The 18,431-nt window shown below is 39.1% G+C and overlaps 1 protein-coding gene across 1 annotated transcript in view; it reads left to right on the top strand.

Moving 5' to 3' along the window:
* Positions 1 to 18,431, top strand: part of LOC143030935 (uncharacterized) — a 138,708-nt gene that overhangs the window by 35,259 nt on the left and 85,018 nt on the right. The window contains exons 9-12 of the mRNA XM_076194215.1: positions 262 to 418; positions 1,229 to 1,345; positions 8,759 to 8,978; positions 10,571 to 10,727. Coding sequence (XP_076050330.1) covers positions 262 to 418; positions 1,229 to 1,345; positions 8,759 to 8,978; positions 10,571 to 10,727 — 651 coding nt within the window. The remainder of the gene's footprint in view (positions 1 to 261; positions 419 to 1,228; positions 1,346 to 8,758; positions 8,979 to 10,570; positions 10,728 to 18,431) is intronic.

Raw genomic sequence — 18,431 nt, 5'->3', positions numbered from 1 at the left:
CTCATTCACCATCCCTCCCTCCATCCCATGAAAATGACAGGAACTTGATTTTATCCCAGAACCCTAAACACCGCATCCCCTTCACACTACATTTCACAAGCACATCCAACAAAACACAGCATAAAAAGATCAAAAGTTATCAAATGGTTGGTGGGTGGTGCATGCCTTGGGTGGCTATGTTTATAAAGGGAAGAAGCCTTTTGGCATACAGATAGATTTATTTTTGTGTGTCTCACACCCATTTGCTTTTATGCGTAACAGGTTTGCTTCACGAGCGAAGTCCGTCAAAAATAAGCCAATTGTAAATGAAGTTTTGTCAGATGCAGCACTGCTGAAACGTTATATGCGGGAAATTGGCCAACTGAAGGAAGCCTTGGAAAATGAGAAAAAAACAAATAAAGCTCAGGAAGTGGAAATGGTAAGCTGATGATTTATTAGTTTAAATATTAGTATTGTAGAAATGAGATGAGGTGTCTGAGAAATATGATAGGGGTTGCTAGACTGGATAGAGTGAGAAATGAAGAAGTGAGTAGGAGAACGGGGGTGGAAAGGGAGTTGGGAGATAGGGTTGATAAAAGAGTATTGGGATGGTTTGGACACATGGAAAGAATGAGTGAAGACTAGTGAAAGAGGTGTGGAAGGAGTGAACATGAGGGGTCAACCTAGAATGAGATGGATGGATGGGGTAAAAGGGGCTATGGGAAAGAGGGGAATGTCAGTTGAGGAATTACAAGAGAGGACAGATGATAAGGGTGAATGGAGAATGGTTGTAGATGGATGATGATGTGATGCATGAGGTGGGATGGGTGTGAGAGAGTATGTGTGAAAAATAAATTGACGCAGCCTAAAGGGATTTCTCATCGTCTTCTCCTTTTCTGCATGAGAGGATGGAGATGGGAGGTCGCCGATTTAATGAAGTGGCCTTACTGTGGATGTGCTGTGTGTATCGACACTGCTTCTGACCTAGGGCAGTGAACAAGATGCAGGGATGACCCGTCATCCAGGAGGTTCCAAGATAAGAGTGAGGGAAGAGGGTGGAGGGGAGTGGAGTGTGATGGGGATGGAATGGGTGAGAGTAGTTTTTATGCCTTTGTTTTTTGGCTACCTCCCTTATAAGGGGGAAAAACCTTTGGTATATGTATTTATGTATTGTAGAAATGCATTACTCATACCTGTTGGACAAATTAATCCAGTTAGAATATGTACAAACATTACCTTTTCTTTGTAGGTGAAGGAAAAATTAGATGAACAAGAACGACGAAACAAGGATTTGCAAGACAAAATAAAACAACTTTCAGAGAAAATGATAGTCTCCAGCCATGCTCTTCCCGTCCATCAGGTTAAAGTAAGTATTTACCTAATTGTAGTACACAGGAAAGGAGTAGGGTTCCATCTATTCTCTAATATTCTAACATATTGAGACTCAAATTCATGTATGATTCCAGCTTAATCCCTTCACTCTGGGTCAAAATCTCGCGGGCAGCATTAGCTGCCAGATGTGCGATGCTGTATAAAAAACAAAATTACCACTGTATTGCTTGTTCTCTTTCACCCATGAATTTTGATAACCATAGAAAATATGATGAAGCCAGTTTACAGAGTATGGGGGTCACGCAGGTACAACTACAATATATATAATCAAGACACCGACATCGGCATCCTCGCGTACCCACTTGCTCCTCATGACGCCTACATAGGCATCATCATATCAAAGGGGTTAATCTATATCTTTGATTTCCAATTATCATATTTAGATTTGAACTCGTGTATTGTTTGAGCTTAGGCCGTATCACCTAGTGGGATTATGATTTGCATATTTGTTCCCCAGGGTCATGTTTTTAGTAGTATTTAGTTCTCCATACTGGTTTGGCTGCTCAGCTATTTTGGTACCATATATTGTACATATTTGCATGTGGTAGCTTAGTGGATACAGTGTTGAACTCAAGAGCAGGTGCTCATAAGTTTGATTCCCAGTGCCCACTATGGACAAAATTGCATTGGTTCCAGACAGTCCTAGCCAGGGAGGAAGACAACCCAGCATTGGCTATAATTTTTTTTTCTATATGTATATATATATGTATTACCCTGTCTGGAGTATTGGATGCATGTTATTATGAGGTTAAAAGCTGCCAAGTAGCATGCAGCTGATACTTTAGGGTCTATATGGGGCGCCCCTACAGACCAGAGCCACACATCATTTTGTCTGAGGTAGAGGAAATCTCTGTTAATAGAGAAATAATGATACTTTATTATACTGTGACTGTCCCTCTGTTATGCTGTCCCCCCACCCCTTGTTACTGTCCTGTACAATTTCTCTGAATATTCATTTCCTTTTTTTCACCTAACCCTGTGGTGGGGGAAAAGAATACTGCCACCAAGTCTTTCCACTCGAGTTGTATGAGGCAACAAAAAAGGGACGGGGATGGGACTAGGTATCTTACTCCCTGTAACCCCACAAGGGACATTCCTGAAAAAAGTAAAGGCATAAGAGGGTCTAGGAGTTTTCCAACCAGTACCTTAAGGTTTGGGTCTTTTAATGTGCATGGATGTGGTATAGATAAGAGTAAAAGGGAAGAGATAGGCAGTATGTTTGTGAGAAAAAGATGGATATGTTGGCACTAAGTGAAACTTAAGTTGAAAGGGAGGGGCAATTTTGAGTTTGGGAGTGTAGTTGGGAGGATCTCAGGAGTGAAGAGAGGATGCAGGAGAGAAGGGGTGGCTATACTAGTAAGTGAAGAGATAGGTAATCATGTAGTGGAGTGGAAGGAGTTTTCTTCAAGGTTAACGTGGATGAAGGTGAAACTGGGAAGGGAAATGTGGGTTTTTGTAAGTGCATATGGGCCTGGTAGTGAGAAGGGTGTTGAAGAAAGGGAGGCGTTTTGGATAGATTTAAATGAGGGCATAGAGGGATTAGGGAGAAATTCCAATGTAGTTGTATTGGGAGACATTAATGCTGGGTAGGAAATGAACCAATATATGGAGTGGTTGGAAAGTGTGGAGTTCCAGGGAAAAGTTGTAGTGGAGAATTGATGGTGGAGATGTGTCTAGGAAGAGAGTTGATCACAGCAAATATAGGGTTTAGGAAGGAAGTCTAGTCTAAATACACATGGGAGAGGGTGGTGGATGGAAGGGTGGTAGATAGTGTTAATGGACTATGTAATGGTAACCAGGAGTATAGTAGGAAGAGTTAAGGATATACATCTTCTAAGAGGAGTGAGTGGGGGAATATCATTGCTTTTTTGGTGGAAGTTAAGTTGACAGTGGAGAATAGATGGAGAAAGAGGAAAGGGACAGAAGGTAGGGAGGTGCTTAAAGTGAACTGCTTAAATGAGAAAGAAAAGGAGGAATACAAGAAGCTGAGAGAGGAGTGGGAGGGAGTGAAGGATAGAGTAGAACTGTGAGTGGAGGAGGAATGGGGATGGTTCAAAGAGGGAGTCATAAGGTGTGCAAAGATGGTGTGTGGAACAAGGAGAACAGGAGAAAATAGAAGGAAGGGTAGTGAATGGTGGGATGAGGAAGCAAAGAAGGGTGTAGAAGAGAAGAAGTGAGCTTTCACAGATTGGTTACAAAATAGGACTAGAGAAACATGAGAGGTACAAAGAAAAGAAAAGAGAAGTAAAGCATAAGATAAAGGAGGTAAAGGGGAGAGCAGATGTGAAATGAGGTAAGAGTATGACAGAAAATTTTGAAAGTAATAAAAAGATGTTTTGGAAATAAATTGGAGGGGAAGAGGAGGCGAATCAAGTAGAGAAGAAAAGGTAAAAGGTGCAGATGGAGAGATAATAATGGAAGAGAAGGCACTGAGAGGAAGGGATTTGCTAAATGTGAAGGAGGATAGGGAGGGAAAGGTATTTGCAGTGGGAAGTGGTAAGAAAATAACCATGATGAGTGAGGAAAATGGAAGAGAAATAGGGAAAGATGAAGTGAAGGCAGTTGTTAAGATGATGAGAGCAGGTAAGGCACCTGGTCTGAATAGATGCCATGCAGAATGTCTAAGAAAAGGAGGTACAGTTAAGGTGGACTGGCTGGTGAGGTTATTTAATATTTGCTGGAGAGAGGGTAGAGTGCCGAAGGACTGGAGGAGTGCCTATATAGTTCCACTCTACAAGGGAAAGTGGGACAAGTGTTAGTGTAGTAGTTTCAGAGGGATTAGCTTGTTAAGTGTAGTTAGGAAGACTTATGGGAGGGTTTTGATTGAGAGGCTTAGGAGAGGAACAGAGGGAGTAATTGGTGACAGCTTGATAAAGAAACAGAGAAAAGCATGCAAGAAAGATTCTTTTACAGGAAATTTAAGTGTTATGAAAGTCCAAATGATAATAAGTTGTTCAGTTACCCAGAGGGATATATAAAGATGATCAGGGGGGGAAAATGTGACAATTAGGAATGAAAATTGCTGCTTAATTTGAAGAGAATCCAAAGCATTCTGGGTACATTAGAAACAGAAAGGTTGTTCAAAATGATAACTGCCCCACATGTCTCCCAGCAGTCGTTTTCAGCATTGAAGTGAAGGCATGTGCATTATTGTCAACTGCTATTTTAGTTTCATATTCACCTCAAGTTGAAATATGACTGAGTCATGTGTTATCATGAGTAGAATTTTAGTTATTTCTGTAAATATACATACATACATACATATACCAAGGCTTTTTCCCCCTTACAAGGGAGGTAGCCAAAAAAGGAAAGGCACAAAATCATCTCCACCCATTCCATCCCTGAATACACTCCACACCCCTCCACCCTCCCTCCCATCTGAGCACCTCCTGGATGACGGGTCATCCCTGCACCTTGTCCACTGCCCTGGATCAGAAGCAGTGTCGCAAGACACAGCACATCCACAGCAAGGCCGCTTCATTAAATCGGCGACCCCCCCCTCTCCGTCCCCCCATTGCATAAAAGGAGAGGACGGGGAGAAATTCCTTCGGGCTGCGTCAAATTTTGCTCACACATACTACCTCACCCCCCCCCCCCCCGCCCATTCCACCTCATGCAATCACAACATCATCCATATACAACCATTCTCCATTCACCCCTGTCTTCTGTCCTCTCCTGTCCTTCCTCAACAGACATTCCCCTCTTCCCCAAAGCCCCCTTCACCCCATCCATCCACCTCATCCTAGGACATCCCCTCATGTTCACTCCCTCCACATCTGCCTTCCATACCTCTTTTACTAGTCTTTCCTCACTCATTCTTTCCATGTGTCCAAACCATCCTAATATTCTTTCATCAACCCTATCTCCCAGCTCCTTTTCCACCCCTGTTCTCCTCCTCACCTCCTCATTTCTCACTCTATCTAGCCTAGTAACCCCCATCATACTTCTCAGACACCTCATCTCAAACACATTCAAACTCCTTCTCTTCCTCTCTTATGTTCCATGTTTCTGCCCCATACAGTGCTGTTGGCACAATCACTCCTTCATACAGTCTCCTCTTAGCATCCATTCCCAAATGTCTATTCCTCATTACACTCTTTAATCCACCAAGGCATTTACTCGCTTCTCTCAATCTACATTCTACCTCCACCTCCACTCCACCTTTTCCTGCCACATTTGCACTCAAGTATCTAAAACTATCCACTTCCTCCAGTCACTCTCCCTTAATGCTCACTTCCAGTCTACTGCCACTTTCACCCCTTGTACATCTCATCACCTTACTTTTACCCACATTTATCTTTAGCTTTCTTCTATCACATACTCTCCCAAACTCTGTAAATATGACCAAAGAAAACATGGGAATCTGTATAGGAAAATTCAAAATTAATGAAAAAGCCCTGTCATATATAAGAATCTCGAAGGAAATAAAAAAATTAGATTACTATCAATCTATCTGTATACCAGAACTTTTCTTGGCTACCTTCCTTATAAGGAGAAAGAAGCCCTTGGTACAGTGAGTCCTCATTATACGGTACATATGCGTTCCTGAAAACCTTACCGCAAATTGAAATTACTGTTTACTGAACCCAAGTTTTGACTTATGGCAGACATACTACCTTTTCCCTGCTCTTTCCTCTTCAGAATATAAAATTTTACCTCCAAAACACGAGCAGATACCATATCTGTGAATTTTTCTTACTGTAAATAGAATCAAGGATAGTAATTACCATGTCTGGGGAGTCGGAGTCGGAAGCATTTACGGTGTCACTGGAGTCGGAGTCTGTAAAAATATACCGACTCCGACTCCAGTTAAATTTACATTTTATAAGGCCTTCGTTTAGTCTGTAGAGTTATGCAGTGCACACTCCTTATAAGTAGATTATATAAAAGAAATAATTTTATAAAATATAATAAATCTCATCGTCTTATCTTCGTGGTCATTCCACTAAACCCCCAAAACGTCCTTGTGCAACGCTGGCTTTCAAATTTATACATAGACCGATAAACATCCAAAGTATTACTTGAATAAATTAAACACCTCCATTTTTCACCTTCTGTTGACACACAGTCACGGGAGCTGTAATATTCCTGTCAAGTTCCATATGCATCGTTTCCATCACTCCATCAGTTTGGTAGTTTCTCCCGCTGCTGTGTTGCCAAACAGTAGGATAATTATGATTTCAACTGTAGACCAACGCAATGATACTATCTCTTCACTCCTTTCCCCTTCTTTTTCCCCTCTATACTTTTTAACATTGAATTATTGAAATAAGGATATTTAAAATTGAAAAAAATGTTTCACGTTTCAAACAAGTTCAGCTGTATCTTGTTTTGTACTCGTATCGATAAGATCGGTTCCAGAACCAGAGTAATGTCCATCGCAATAATCGCATAGCAGTACCAGTATGTAGTTAAACCAAGAGGTACTTGTGTCCGTAATTTCAGTACATTAAGACAAAAGAAGGTATGAAAACATATGAAGTATAATGATACCCAAAAAGTATTTATGACACATATACCTTTCAGTATCATGCATGTACAGCCGTAACACTCGACCTTGTACCGTACTCGTATCAATAAGGTTTATTTTCTCTATATTTAATGTGTACTTTCAAGAAATTTGCCTAAACTTCTTTTATAAAGTATTTTAATTTTTTTTATTTTGTATTTGCAAAACTGTAAAAAAATCTTACATATATTTACAAGAGTTATATTTCAACTTTTGTTATAAAAAACAGTACTTATCACTTATTTACAAAGATATATATTATGCCAAATGTCTTACATTGTAGAATCTTTTTACTGAATTTTCTTCAATATCCTTTCAAAAGTTTTGTCTCTACTTCAGTTATAAAGTATTAACCTCTTCACTCCGGGGCACATCGCACATCTGGCAGCATTAGCTGCCCGACGTGCGATGTTGCGTCATAATAATCGCATTATAAAAAATAAAGTCAGTGCTTAATCATTCACTCTCTTTCACCTGTGAATTTTGATAACCATAGAAAATATGATGAAGCCAGTTTAGAGAGAATGGAAGTTACGTAGGTACGACTACAATAAATATAATCAAGACGCCAACATCGGCGTCATCGCGTACCCACTTGATCCTCATGACACCTACGTAGGCGTCACCATATGGAAGTGGTTAATGAAGAGGTCAAACATAGGAAAGCCACACTATAACATATATATTTATTCATTGATATAAACCAGTTATAATGATATAAGTCTACTCAAGATTGGAGCGTATGTGTGTTGCATAGGCTTTATAAAATATGTAGGCCATAATCAATTAATTACATGAAGAGGAGTCGGAGTCGGTGGTGCCAAAAATAGAGGAGTCGGAGTCGGAGGTTTTGTGTTCCGACTCCCCAGCCCTGGTAATTACCAAATACCGTAACTGTGAATTTACTGGATAAAGAATTACCGTATAAGGAGGACTCACTGTTTATAGATCAATAGATGTACCAGAAGGTTCCTTTTCCTTTATATTGAAGATAACCAGCCAAGGCTTAACCCATTAAACTCCGATGACAAGATTCTTGTCATTTGGTCAAATAAAACAAAAAATCATAAAACACCAAAATGTTTGATCAAACACCAGAAAAATACGACGTCAGTCCTCGCACGAAGCGAGGACTGACGTCGTATTTTTCTGGTGTTTGATCAAACATTTTGGTGTTTTATGATTTTTTGTTTTATTTGACCAAATGACAAGAATCTTGTCATCGGAGTTTAAAGGCTTAAACACACAACAACCCTCACCAGCATCCATTACCTATTTATTTCTTCCTCATCTTTGCTCCTCATGGATGAAGAATCATTCCTGTGCAACCCACCCACTGCCTAGGTCAGAAGCAATACAATAGGACACAGTATCAACAGCAGAGCCAGCTGCTTCATGCACTTGTACATGGCAACCAGTTATATATTACCGGTCCAACAACGCTTAAAATATACCTTTTCTGTATGGTCCCCAGATTTCAAGACATTGATAAATTGGAAAGAGTATAGCATGGAGCCACAAATCTTGTACCAAGTATAAGATTAAATAATACAAAAACTAGTTTAAATGTTTAAACCTGTTCTCAAAAGAATTAGAAACAGGGGAACTTAATGCAAGATTAAAAGGAATTTATAAAACTTTAAATTTTTGTATTAATTGCATGAGAAATAGTTGCCCCTATCATCCAGGACATAGAAGTAGGTAGAAACTATTTTACCAACTGCATCACCCATGAATGGTAAAAGCACCCGAGACAGTTGAATGTAATTTGGTTTGAAGTATTAAATTCACATTGATAAAAAAAAAAAGAAAAAAAAAAAAAGCCAACAATGCAGAGATGGAAGATATTATTTCTAATTTATTTTTCCTCATGATAAGGTTAAGAAAAAGAATCGGAGGGAGACATGGGCAGCCCCAGCTATTCAACGCTTGATGCGCAAGAGCGTAGTAGGAATGGAAATAGAGCGCCTTCACCTTGAACATGATTTCCTGAAGCCTGCAGTACCTCCTTTAAAAAGAGAGTTGCCTTTTATCAAGGAGGACCTGAACATTTCAGATGTTTCCCAGTCTGGAGATGATATTTCTGAAGAGGCAGAGGGTAAGCTATTTTGTGCACTTTTTCAGTGATAGATATGTAGATATGGTTAAACCATATCATTGATTGGGTAGTGTGATACTGGAACTGTTAGGTATTTGTTATGTTTGGGTATTGTGATGACTGCCCCATGCTTCCAGATGTTGGGTATGGTGTTGTGTGAATAGCTGTAGTTTGGAATGTTGGTGAGTATATGTATTCTGTGTGGTCAGAGGTGTTTTAGATGGATGTTACTTTTGTTGTCTGGACCACAAGCAGATGAATGCTTGAGGTTATGACTGTCTATGCAGGGTGTATAGTCTGAATCTATGAGGAATCTTTCTTATGTTGGATAATATGTTGTCTGTCAGGGTGAGGGATGAGATGGTTTGTCTGTACAAAGTGATTTATGAGAGCTTGTTTGTTGTCTGTTGTATTTTACAGGAAGGGGAGCTACGCTCGTGGTGTCCAGCCTTTGTATCTTGCAGTGTCTAGTTTCGTCTTAAATTTGTGAATGTTTTTTGCACACACTACTGTTTCATCCAGTTTGCTCCAAGTGTCCACCACTCTGTGTGGAAAAATGTTCTTCAGATCTCTTTTATAACTATCCCTTTTGAGTTTCTTGCCATGTCCTCTTGTGTTTCTCTTGTCCTAATTTAACCAGTCTTTTCTTGATTATTTCTGTGCCCTTCATGATTCTATAGATGGTCAGTAAGTTGCTTCTCTCTCTTCTTTGCTCCAAAGTAGGTAACTCCAATTTAACCAGTCTCTCTTCATATGACAAGTTTGAAAGTGCTGAAGCCATTTTTGTGGTTGCTCTCTGGATTCTTTCAATTTTCTTTATATTCTTTTTGGTACTGGGTGACTGCAATGTCACCTTATCAGTGTGACTAATATTTTTTTAATCATTTCTTCGTCCAAATAGGTAAATGCTACTTTTATTGATCTTAGAAAGTTATAGGATTCTCCAACAATTTGTGTTGATTGCTGTGTGTGTGATGTGTTACTGTTGGATAGTGTAATGCTGTTGTGTGTCTTGTAGATTTTTCTGGTGTTATTGTGATTGAGTGTGTTGACATATGTTAGCCAATTTAGGGTTTTTTGTTCATGTATTTCGTTGTTGATCATGGTGTTTGGTCTGCTATTTTCTGAGGGATAGTTGTGGTGGTGGAATGCTTGTGTGTTATGGTGTTTCATGAAGCCTCAAATTTCTGTTGTGAAATTTGGGTTGCGTGATTTTCTGTTACCTCTGGGGATGTATTTTTTTTGTGTGTGTTTTGTATGATTATGTTGAAGGTGTGCACAGCAATGTACATGTCTGTGATTGGTGTATTGTTTAGTGTCTCAAATTGTTGTTGTCTCTTCAGTGAAAATTCCCAGATTGCTCTTTTGTAATTAGCATACGTGTGTCTGTAACCAACTGGGTGAGAACCCCTTGGTATATAAATAGATAGGTCCTCTGCATTTTCAATGAACACCAGTTTTTTCCCTTGTGTATATAAAAGCTTTGAAAAAATCTACATTCACATATCGTATGATTAGATATTAAAGGTAGCCTAAGATTTAAAGTAGTTCAGTTTTACTGGACACTTATTTGATACCCATCTCTCGTCCAGGTGCTTTAGGCGTAAACATGAAATTTGGAACGCCCGACGGTGTTGCAAAGCGTAGAAGGAAAAAGAAGGTTCATTTTGAGTCTATACCCTCTTCGCCTGTTAAATCCTTCTGCAGTGTTGAATGCCAGACAAATGAATCATTGCTTCCTAAATTCAGGTATGTTCTTATATTTTCCCTGCATGTCTATCTGTTTTATGAAAAATTGATATGTATATCTGCTAACTGATGAATATATCTATTGCCTCGAGTTTACCGACACGAAGCCTACAGGCCCTGCAGTGGCTGGCAGTGGTCCTCAGATTCTCTTGTAAATCTCTTGGGGAAGAAACTTTGTGTTCTTGTTTGCATTATATTTGTGTGAAACTTTCTATGTGACCAGCTAGTAGTAGTAGTAGGAGGTGAGCAATTGGGTGCTGATAGCTCTCCTTGTGTAAAAAGGTAAAGTAAATAATCACCCTTGATCTTGAGCCCAATCCAAAGACCAAGTGTCACAGAACCTTCAGAGGAACACCTCCAGATGGAGATGGTGTCAACAGGTTTTGAAAATGGGCAACAGGGACATGACCCTGCAGGACCATAGTGCACAAGTACCTGTAGTTGGTTCCATGGCAACTAAACAGGAGGCTGTATCAGACATATTTATGTTGTAGATTTTATATAAACAAGTTTTCTGTGCCCTAACAGACTTCATATCACAAACCCACCACATGCCTACTTTAGTAACTTGGGCTATCTGATAATGTATTACATAGTGTATAGATATTAGCAGCTGTAGGCTAGCACATGTTTTGCATTTACATAGTTGTAATGCATAGTAAAAGAGCAATACTCCCAGGAGCTAGGGTCTTCATCTCTAATGATTAAAACAGACTTCATGTGTGTCTTTGTTTACCTAATTGTAATATACAGGAAAGGGGTTATACCTAAGAGATGGTGGCTCGCTTTCTCCAGCTATCATGCTGCCAAACTTTGAAACTGCACTAACTTAGCTTGGGCAATATTAACTTTTAAGCTATTTCAGGAGTTAACCCATTAAACTCCGATGACAAGATGTCTTGTCATTTGGTCAAATAAAACAAAAAATCATAAAACACCAAAATGTTTGATCAAACATTTTGGTGTTTTATGATTTTTTGTTTTATTTGACCAAATGACAAGACATCTTGTCATCGGAGTTTAATGGGTTAAGGCATCTCTATAGGAAGCAATGTTTTATTTATATTTATGTATCTATGTATATATATATATATATACATATACATATACATATATGCAGACAAACCACTGGGAAAATGAAAGAGATGAGACCGAGCGCTTTTGTCTATTCAGACATTTTCAAGGTATAGATACATAAAAGAGACAAGTATATATACTCAGAGGGTTAAGGTGGATCTCTCCCAGTGCCATATTGGCTCAAGTGTCCGGACATTTGGTTTACAATTTTCGAAATGATAAATTCATCCAATTTGTATAATCCTTGACTTAAATTTAAATTATTAACAAGTGTATTCTTGATCAGACTGGATTCTATGATGTTTCTATTCAAATAAGAATTACTTTTGACAATTACTTTAGCTTCATTCCAATTGATACAATGGTTAAAATCCCTAAGATGGACAAATAACGCGTTGGACGTTTGACCACTTCTAACGCTATATTTGTGTTGCTTTATTCTAACATTTAATTCCTTTCCAGTCTGACCAATATAGCATTTGTTGCAATCTTTACATGGAATTTTATATACACAGCCTTCCTTATTTTCAGGGGAATTTTTAATCAAAAGACTTTTGACTGTGTTGGAGTTCCTAAAAATGGTTTGGATGTTAAAATTCCAAAGAATATGCGGCAATTTAATGAAGTTGTCATGATACGGAAGAACGAGAAGATTTTTAGAATTAAATTTTTCTTTAGTTTTGTCATCAAAATAAGACTTTCTAGCCATTTTTTGAGAAATTTCAATTAAATGATTTGGATACTTTAATTTTAAAGCAATGTCATTTATTCTTGAGAATTCATCATCCAAAAACTCCGGACTACAAATCCGATAAGCACGAAGGTACATTGAAGATAACACAGATGCTTTGGTCCTATAATGATGAGAAGAGTAAAAATGACCATATGAAAGAACATTGGTGGGTTTCCTATAAACATCAAATTTGAAAGACCTTTCGTTTCTGTATATCAATACATCAAGGAAATGTAATTGATTATTTTGTTCTATTTCCATGGTAAAATTGATTGAAGACCCATTACATGTTCCCGAGGATCTGCTGGGTACAATTTGGCCAAGGGGCTTGTGTCCGTTTTGAGCCCTCTAGTAGGGACAATTTCCCACAGCCACATACACAACAATGTAGAGTTAGTTAACAAACTTAATAACCTTAATATTAACTATGATTTTTCTCTTATTAGTTATATCACTTCGTTATTCACCCGTGTTCCGGTTTTTGATTTATTAGTTTATCTTTAATTAGAATTTGAGAAATTTGATTTACCACTGCCTACTGCCACCATTATTGATTTAATTAAATTGTGTGTTTTTGAATCTCATTTTGTGTTTAACGGTAACTATTATTTACAGAATTTCGGTATGGCAATGGGTAATCCGATTTCTCCAATTCTTAGCAATCTTTATATGGAATTTTTTGAAACAAGGTTGTTACCCAATATTCTCCCCCAAAATGTTACTTGGTTTAGGTACATTGATGATATTTTGTGCATTTGGCCTGTTAATGCTGACCCGTCAACTTTCTTGTCACAACTTAACGCCTTAGTCCCTTCAATCAATTTTACCATTGAAATATAAAAAAATAATAAATTACCTTTCCTTGATGTATTGATATACAGAAACGAAAGGTCTTTCAAATTTGATGTTTATAGGAAACCCACCAATGTTCTTTCATATGTTCATTTTTACTCTTCTCATCATTACAGGACCAAAGCATCTGTGTTATCTTCAATGTACCTTCGTGCTTATCGGATTTGTAGTCCGGAGTTTTTGGATGATGAATTCTCAAGAATAAATGATATAGCTTTAAAATTAAAGTATCCAAATCATCTAATTGAAATTTCTCAAAAAATGGCTAGAAAGTCTTATTTTGATGACAAAACTAAAGAAAAATTTAATTCTAAAAATCTTCTCGTTCTTCCGTATCATGACAACTTCATTAAATTGCCGCATATTCTTAGAATTTCAACATCCAAACCATTTTTAGGAACTCCAACACAGTCAAAAGTCTTTTGATTAAAAATTCCCCTGAAAATAAGGAAGGCTGTGTATATAAAATTCCATGTAAAGATTGCAACAAATGCTATATTGGTCAGACTGGAAAGGAATTAAATGTTAGAATAAAGCAACACAAATATAGCGTTAGAAGTGGTCAAACGTCCAACGCGTTATTTGTCCATCTTAGGGATTTTAACCATTGTATCAATTGGAATGAAGCTAAAGTAATTGTCAAAAGTAATTCTTATTTGAATAGAAACATCATAGAATCCAGTCTGATCAAGAATACATTTGTTAATAATTTAAATTTAAGTCAAGGATTATACAAATTGGATGAATTTATCATAACAAAAATTGTAAACCAAATGTCCGGACACTTGAGCCAATATGGCACTGGGAGAGATCCACCTTAACCTTCTGAGTATATATACTTGTCTCTTTTATGTATCTATACCTTGAAAATGTCTGAATAGACGAAAGCGCTCGGTCTCATCTCTTTCATTTTCCCAGTGGTTTGTCTGCATACTAGTATCACGCGTTCAAGTGATTTCTTCTGCATATATATATATATATATATATATATATATATATACATATACATATACATACATACATACATACACACATACACACATATACTAAGGCTTTTTCCCCCTTACAAGGGAGGTAGCCAAAAAGGAAAAGGCATAACATCATTCCCACCCATTCCATCCCTGAATACACTCTACACCCCTCCACCCTCCCTCTTATCTTAGCACCTCCTGGATGACGGGTCATCCCTGCACCTTGTCCACTGCCCTGGGTCAGAAGCAGTGTCGCAAGACACAGCACATCCACAGCAAGGCTGCTTCATTAAATCGGCGACCCCCCTCTCCGTCCCCCCATGCATAAAAGGAGAAGACAGGGAGAAATCCCTTTGGGCTGTGTCAAATTTTGCTCACACATACTACCTCACCCCCCATCCCCATTCCACCTCATGCATCACAACATCATTCATATGCAACCATTCTCCATTCACCCGTCTTCTGTCTTCTCCCGTCCTTCCTCAACAAACATTCTCCTCTTCCCCAAAGCCCCCTTCACCCCATCCATCCACCTCATCCTAGGACGTCCCTTCATGTTCACTCCCTCCACATCTGCCTTCCATACCTCCTTTACTAGTCTTTCTTCACTCATTCTTTCCATGTGTCCAAACCATCCTAATACTCTTTCATCAACCCTATCTCCCAACCCCCTTTCCACCCCTGTTCTCCTCCTCACCTCCTCATATCTCACCCTATCCAGCCTAGTAACCCCCATCACACCTCTCAGACACCTCATCTCAAACACATTCAAACTCCCTCTCTCTTCCTCTCTTATGTTCCATGTTTCTGCCCCATACAGTGCTATTGGCACAATCACTCCTTCACTCCTTCATTCTTGGCATCCATTCCCAAATGTCTATTCCTCATTCCATTATATATATATATATATATGTATATATATATATATATATATATATATATATATATATATATATATATATATATATATATATATGTATATATATATATATATATATATACTTGGAGGTGCTAAGATAAGAGGGAGGGTGGAGGGGAGTGGAGTGTATTCAGGGATGGAATGTGTGGGAATGATTTTATGCCTTTTTTCTTTTTGGCTACCTCCCTTTTAAGGGGAAAAAGCCTTGGACAAGGTGTAGGGATGACCCATCATCAAGGAGGTGCTAAGATAAGAGGGAGGGTGGAGGGGTGTGGAGTGTATTCAGGGATGGAATGGGTGGAAATGTTTTTATGCCTTTTCCTTTTTGGGTACCTCCCTTGGAAGGGGGAAAAAAGCCTTGGTATATGTATGTATGTATGTGGTGGGGGGCGGGGTAGTATGTGTGAGTAAATTTTGATGCAGCCCGAAGGGATTTCTCCCCGTCCTCTCCTTATATGCAAGGGGGGACGGAGAGGGGGGGTCACCGATTAAATGAAGCGGCCTTGCTGTGGATGTGCTGTGTCTTGCGACACTGCTTCTGACCCAGGGCGGTGGGCAAAGTGCAGGGATGACCCGTCATCCAGGAGGTGCTCAGATGAGAGGGAGGGTGGGAGGGGTGTGGAGTGTATTTAGGGATGAAATGGGTGGGAGTGTTTTTATGCCTTTCCCTTTTTGGCTACCTCCCTTGAAAGGGGGAAAAAGCCTTGGTATATGTATGTATGTATGTATATATATATATATATATATGTTGAGACATTCTGACAGGTTGATGTAAGCGGAATAGGAAACACAGGAGTCTTGGTCTTGAGTTTATTCCTGACTAGTTTCGCAGGTATGCTTTTTCAAAGGTGCAGGATGAAAAAGCATACCTGCGAAACTAGTCGGGAATAAACTCAAGACTAAGACTCCTGTGTTTCCTATTCCGCTTACATCATATATATGTATATATATATATTATTGTTATTAGCATAATAGCATATATAGTATAGTTCCACTTTACAAGGGAAAAGGGGACAAGTGTGAGTGTAGTAATTTCAGAGGTATCAATTTGTTGAGCATAGTTGGGAAGGCTTATGGGAGGGTCTTGATTGAGAAGATTAGGAGAGGAACAGAGGGAGTAATTGGTGAGGAACAGTGTGGGTTTAGGAAAGGTAGGGGTTGTGTGGATCAGTTTTTTGTGGTAAGGCAGATATGTGAGAAAGCTTTAGGAAAAGGTAATGATGTTTTTGGGGTCTTTATGGATTTGGAAAAGGCTTATGACAGGGTAGACAGGAAGGCACTGGGCGGTACTGCAGATATATGGGATAGGAGGAAAGCTTTTAAGAGCAGTCAAGAGTTTTTACAAGAGTAGTAGAGCTTATGTTAGGATTAGAAATGGAAGAAGTGAATGGTTTGTGGTAAGATGGGACTTCGCCAGGGATGTGTTATATCACCTTGGCTGTTCAATTGATACATGGATGGGGTGGTGCAAAATGTAAATGCAAAGGTAATGGGCTAGGGATTGGAGATGGTGTCACGGACTAGCGTATGTATACAATATTCCTGAATCAGACAAGGCCTCAGTCTGAGTAGTTTAATTAATTCAACTGGTGTGCCTATGCCTTTTATAGGACCTTTATTTCTTCATGGGAATGAAATAAAAATGGTGAAGTGCAAAATTATTATTTTATAATATGAAAAATATTAATTTAAACTTACAATAAATTTGAGGTGGGAAGAACAGGGTGCAAGCATGGGAATCAGCAAGACATAACCCACATCCCTCCCCTTCTAAACAGGAACTCACAACAGCAGGCGCTAAGTGTGCATCTATAAGGTCTGTACCTATTTACCTGGCTTCACACAAATCCATCTACTTCTTTATTTTTGTGTGAAGAAGGCTTACAATACATCAGTAGCTACCTATCAAAATTATTGAACATGTTAATTTGTATACAGGGAGGCACTACTTCCATATGTGCCACAAGTGTTTACATGCCCTCTGACCTCTTAGGGAGAAGGCCCCAATTGTGTACCCCTCCGCCGTCTGCACAGCAAAACTCTTGTATGAGACACAGCTAAATTCTATGTTCAAATCTTATTATCTAACACAAGGCAACCCACTTACTGGTTGAATTTAACATCACCAGGAATGCACTTAAGATTGTGGCAAGAGTCACACTATTTGAAGACATGGGTCATGTTATGATATGTACCTTATATACTACAGTGCTACACCCATGTCTCTTTGTATCATGACACATCATGGAACATGACGTATCTCCCTTTCCCGGATAAAAACGTTCAAGCCTGTGAAGCAAGGGTTGAACATTTTGTGTCAGGACGTGACAAGGCATCAGTTACTACATTTTGTTTTCCCAGGATATGTTGAATACTTAAATCATATCCCAGGATTGCCCATCTGGCTAATCTGTCATTCTTTGTTTTCCCACCCATGATATACTTCAAGGGGTTATAATCACTCAGGATGATTGCCTTTTTATGTAAAACAAAATCTGGAATTTCTTCAAAGCTAGTATGAGGCTGAGGACTTCCTTTTCAAAGGTAGAATATCGCCTTTGATAATCCTTGAGAAGCTGAGACATTAATGAGATAGGCCTCATGACACCATCCTTTTCCTGAGCAAGCATAGCACCTACTGTTACATGACTGGCATCCCAAAGGGATTTCTCCTTGTCTTTTCCTTTTCTGCATGAGGGGACAGAGAGGGGAGGGCGGGTTGCCGATTTAATGAAGCGGCCTTGCTGTGGATGTGCTGTGTCTTGCGACACTGCCTCTGACCCTGGGCAGTGGACAAGATGCAGAGATGACCCGTCATCCAGGAGGTGCCAAGATGAGAGGGAGGGTGGAGGGGAGTGGAGTGTATTTGGGATGGAGTGGGTGGGAATGGTTATTATGCCTTTTTCTTTTTGGCTACCTCCCTTGTAAGGGGGAAAAAGCCTTCGGTATATGTATGTATGTATGCATGTACTATAATCAGGAGCTATCAAGACAGGATGACCTTAGAGAAGCTTCTCACATTCCTCAATGGCTGCATCAGTACCTTTATCCTATTAGAAATGATTATAAGAGAGTATGAGGGTTAAAAAAGCAGCTACCTCTGCAAGGTCTGGACAGTACCTCTGATAGAATCCAAGCATGCCCAGGAATCT

The sequence above is a fragment of the Oratosquilla oratoria genome, chromosome 12 (genome assembly GCF_046742065.1).
Source record: "Oratosquilla oratoria isolate Oo_2021 chromosome 12, ASM4674206v1, whole genome shotgun sequence".
Lineage (NCBI taxonomy): Eukaryota > Metazoa > Arthropoda > Malacostraca > Stomatopoda > Squillidae > Oratosquilla > Oratosquilla oratoria.
The sequence above is the reverse complement of the archived record's forward strand: the minus strand, read 5'-3'. Positions and strand labels throughout refer to the sequence as shown.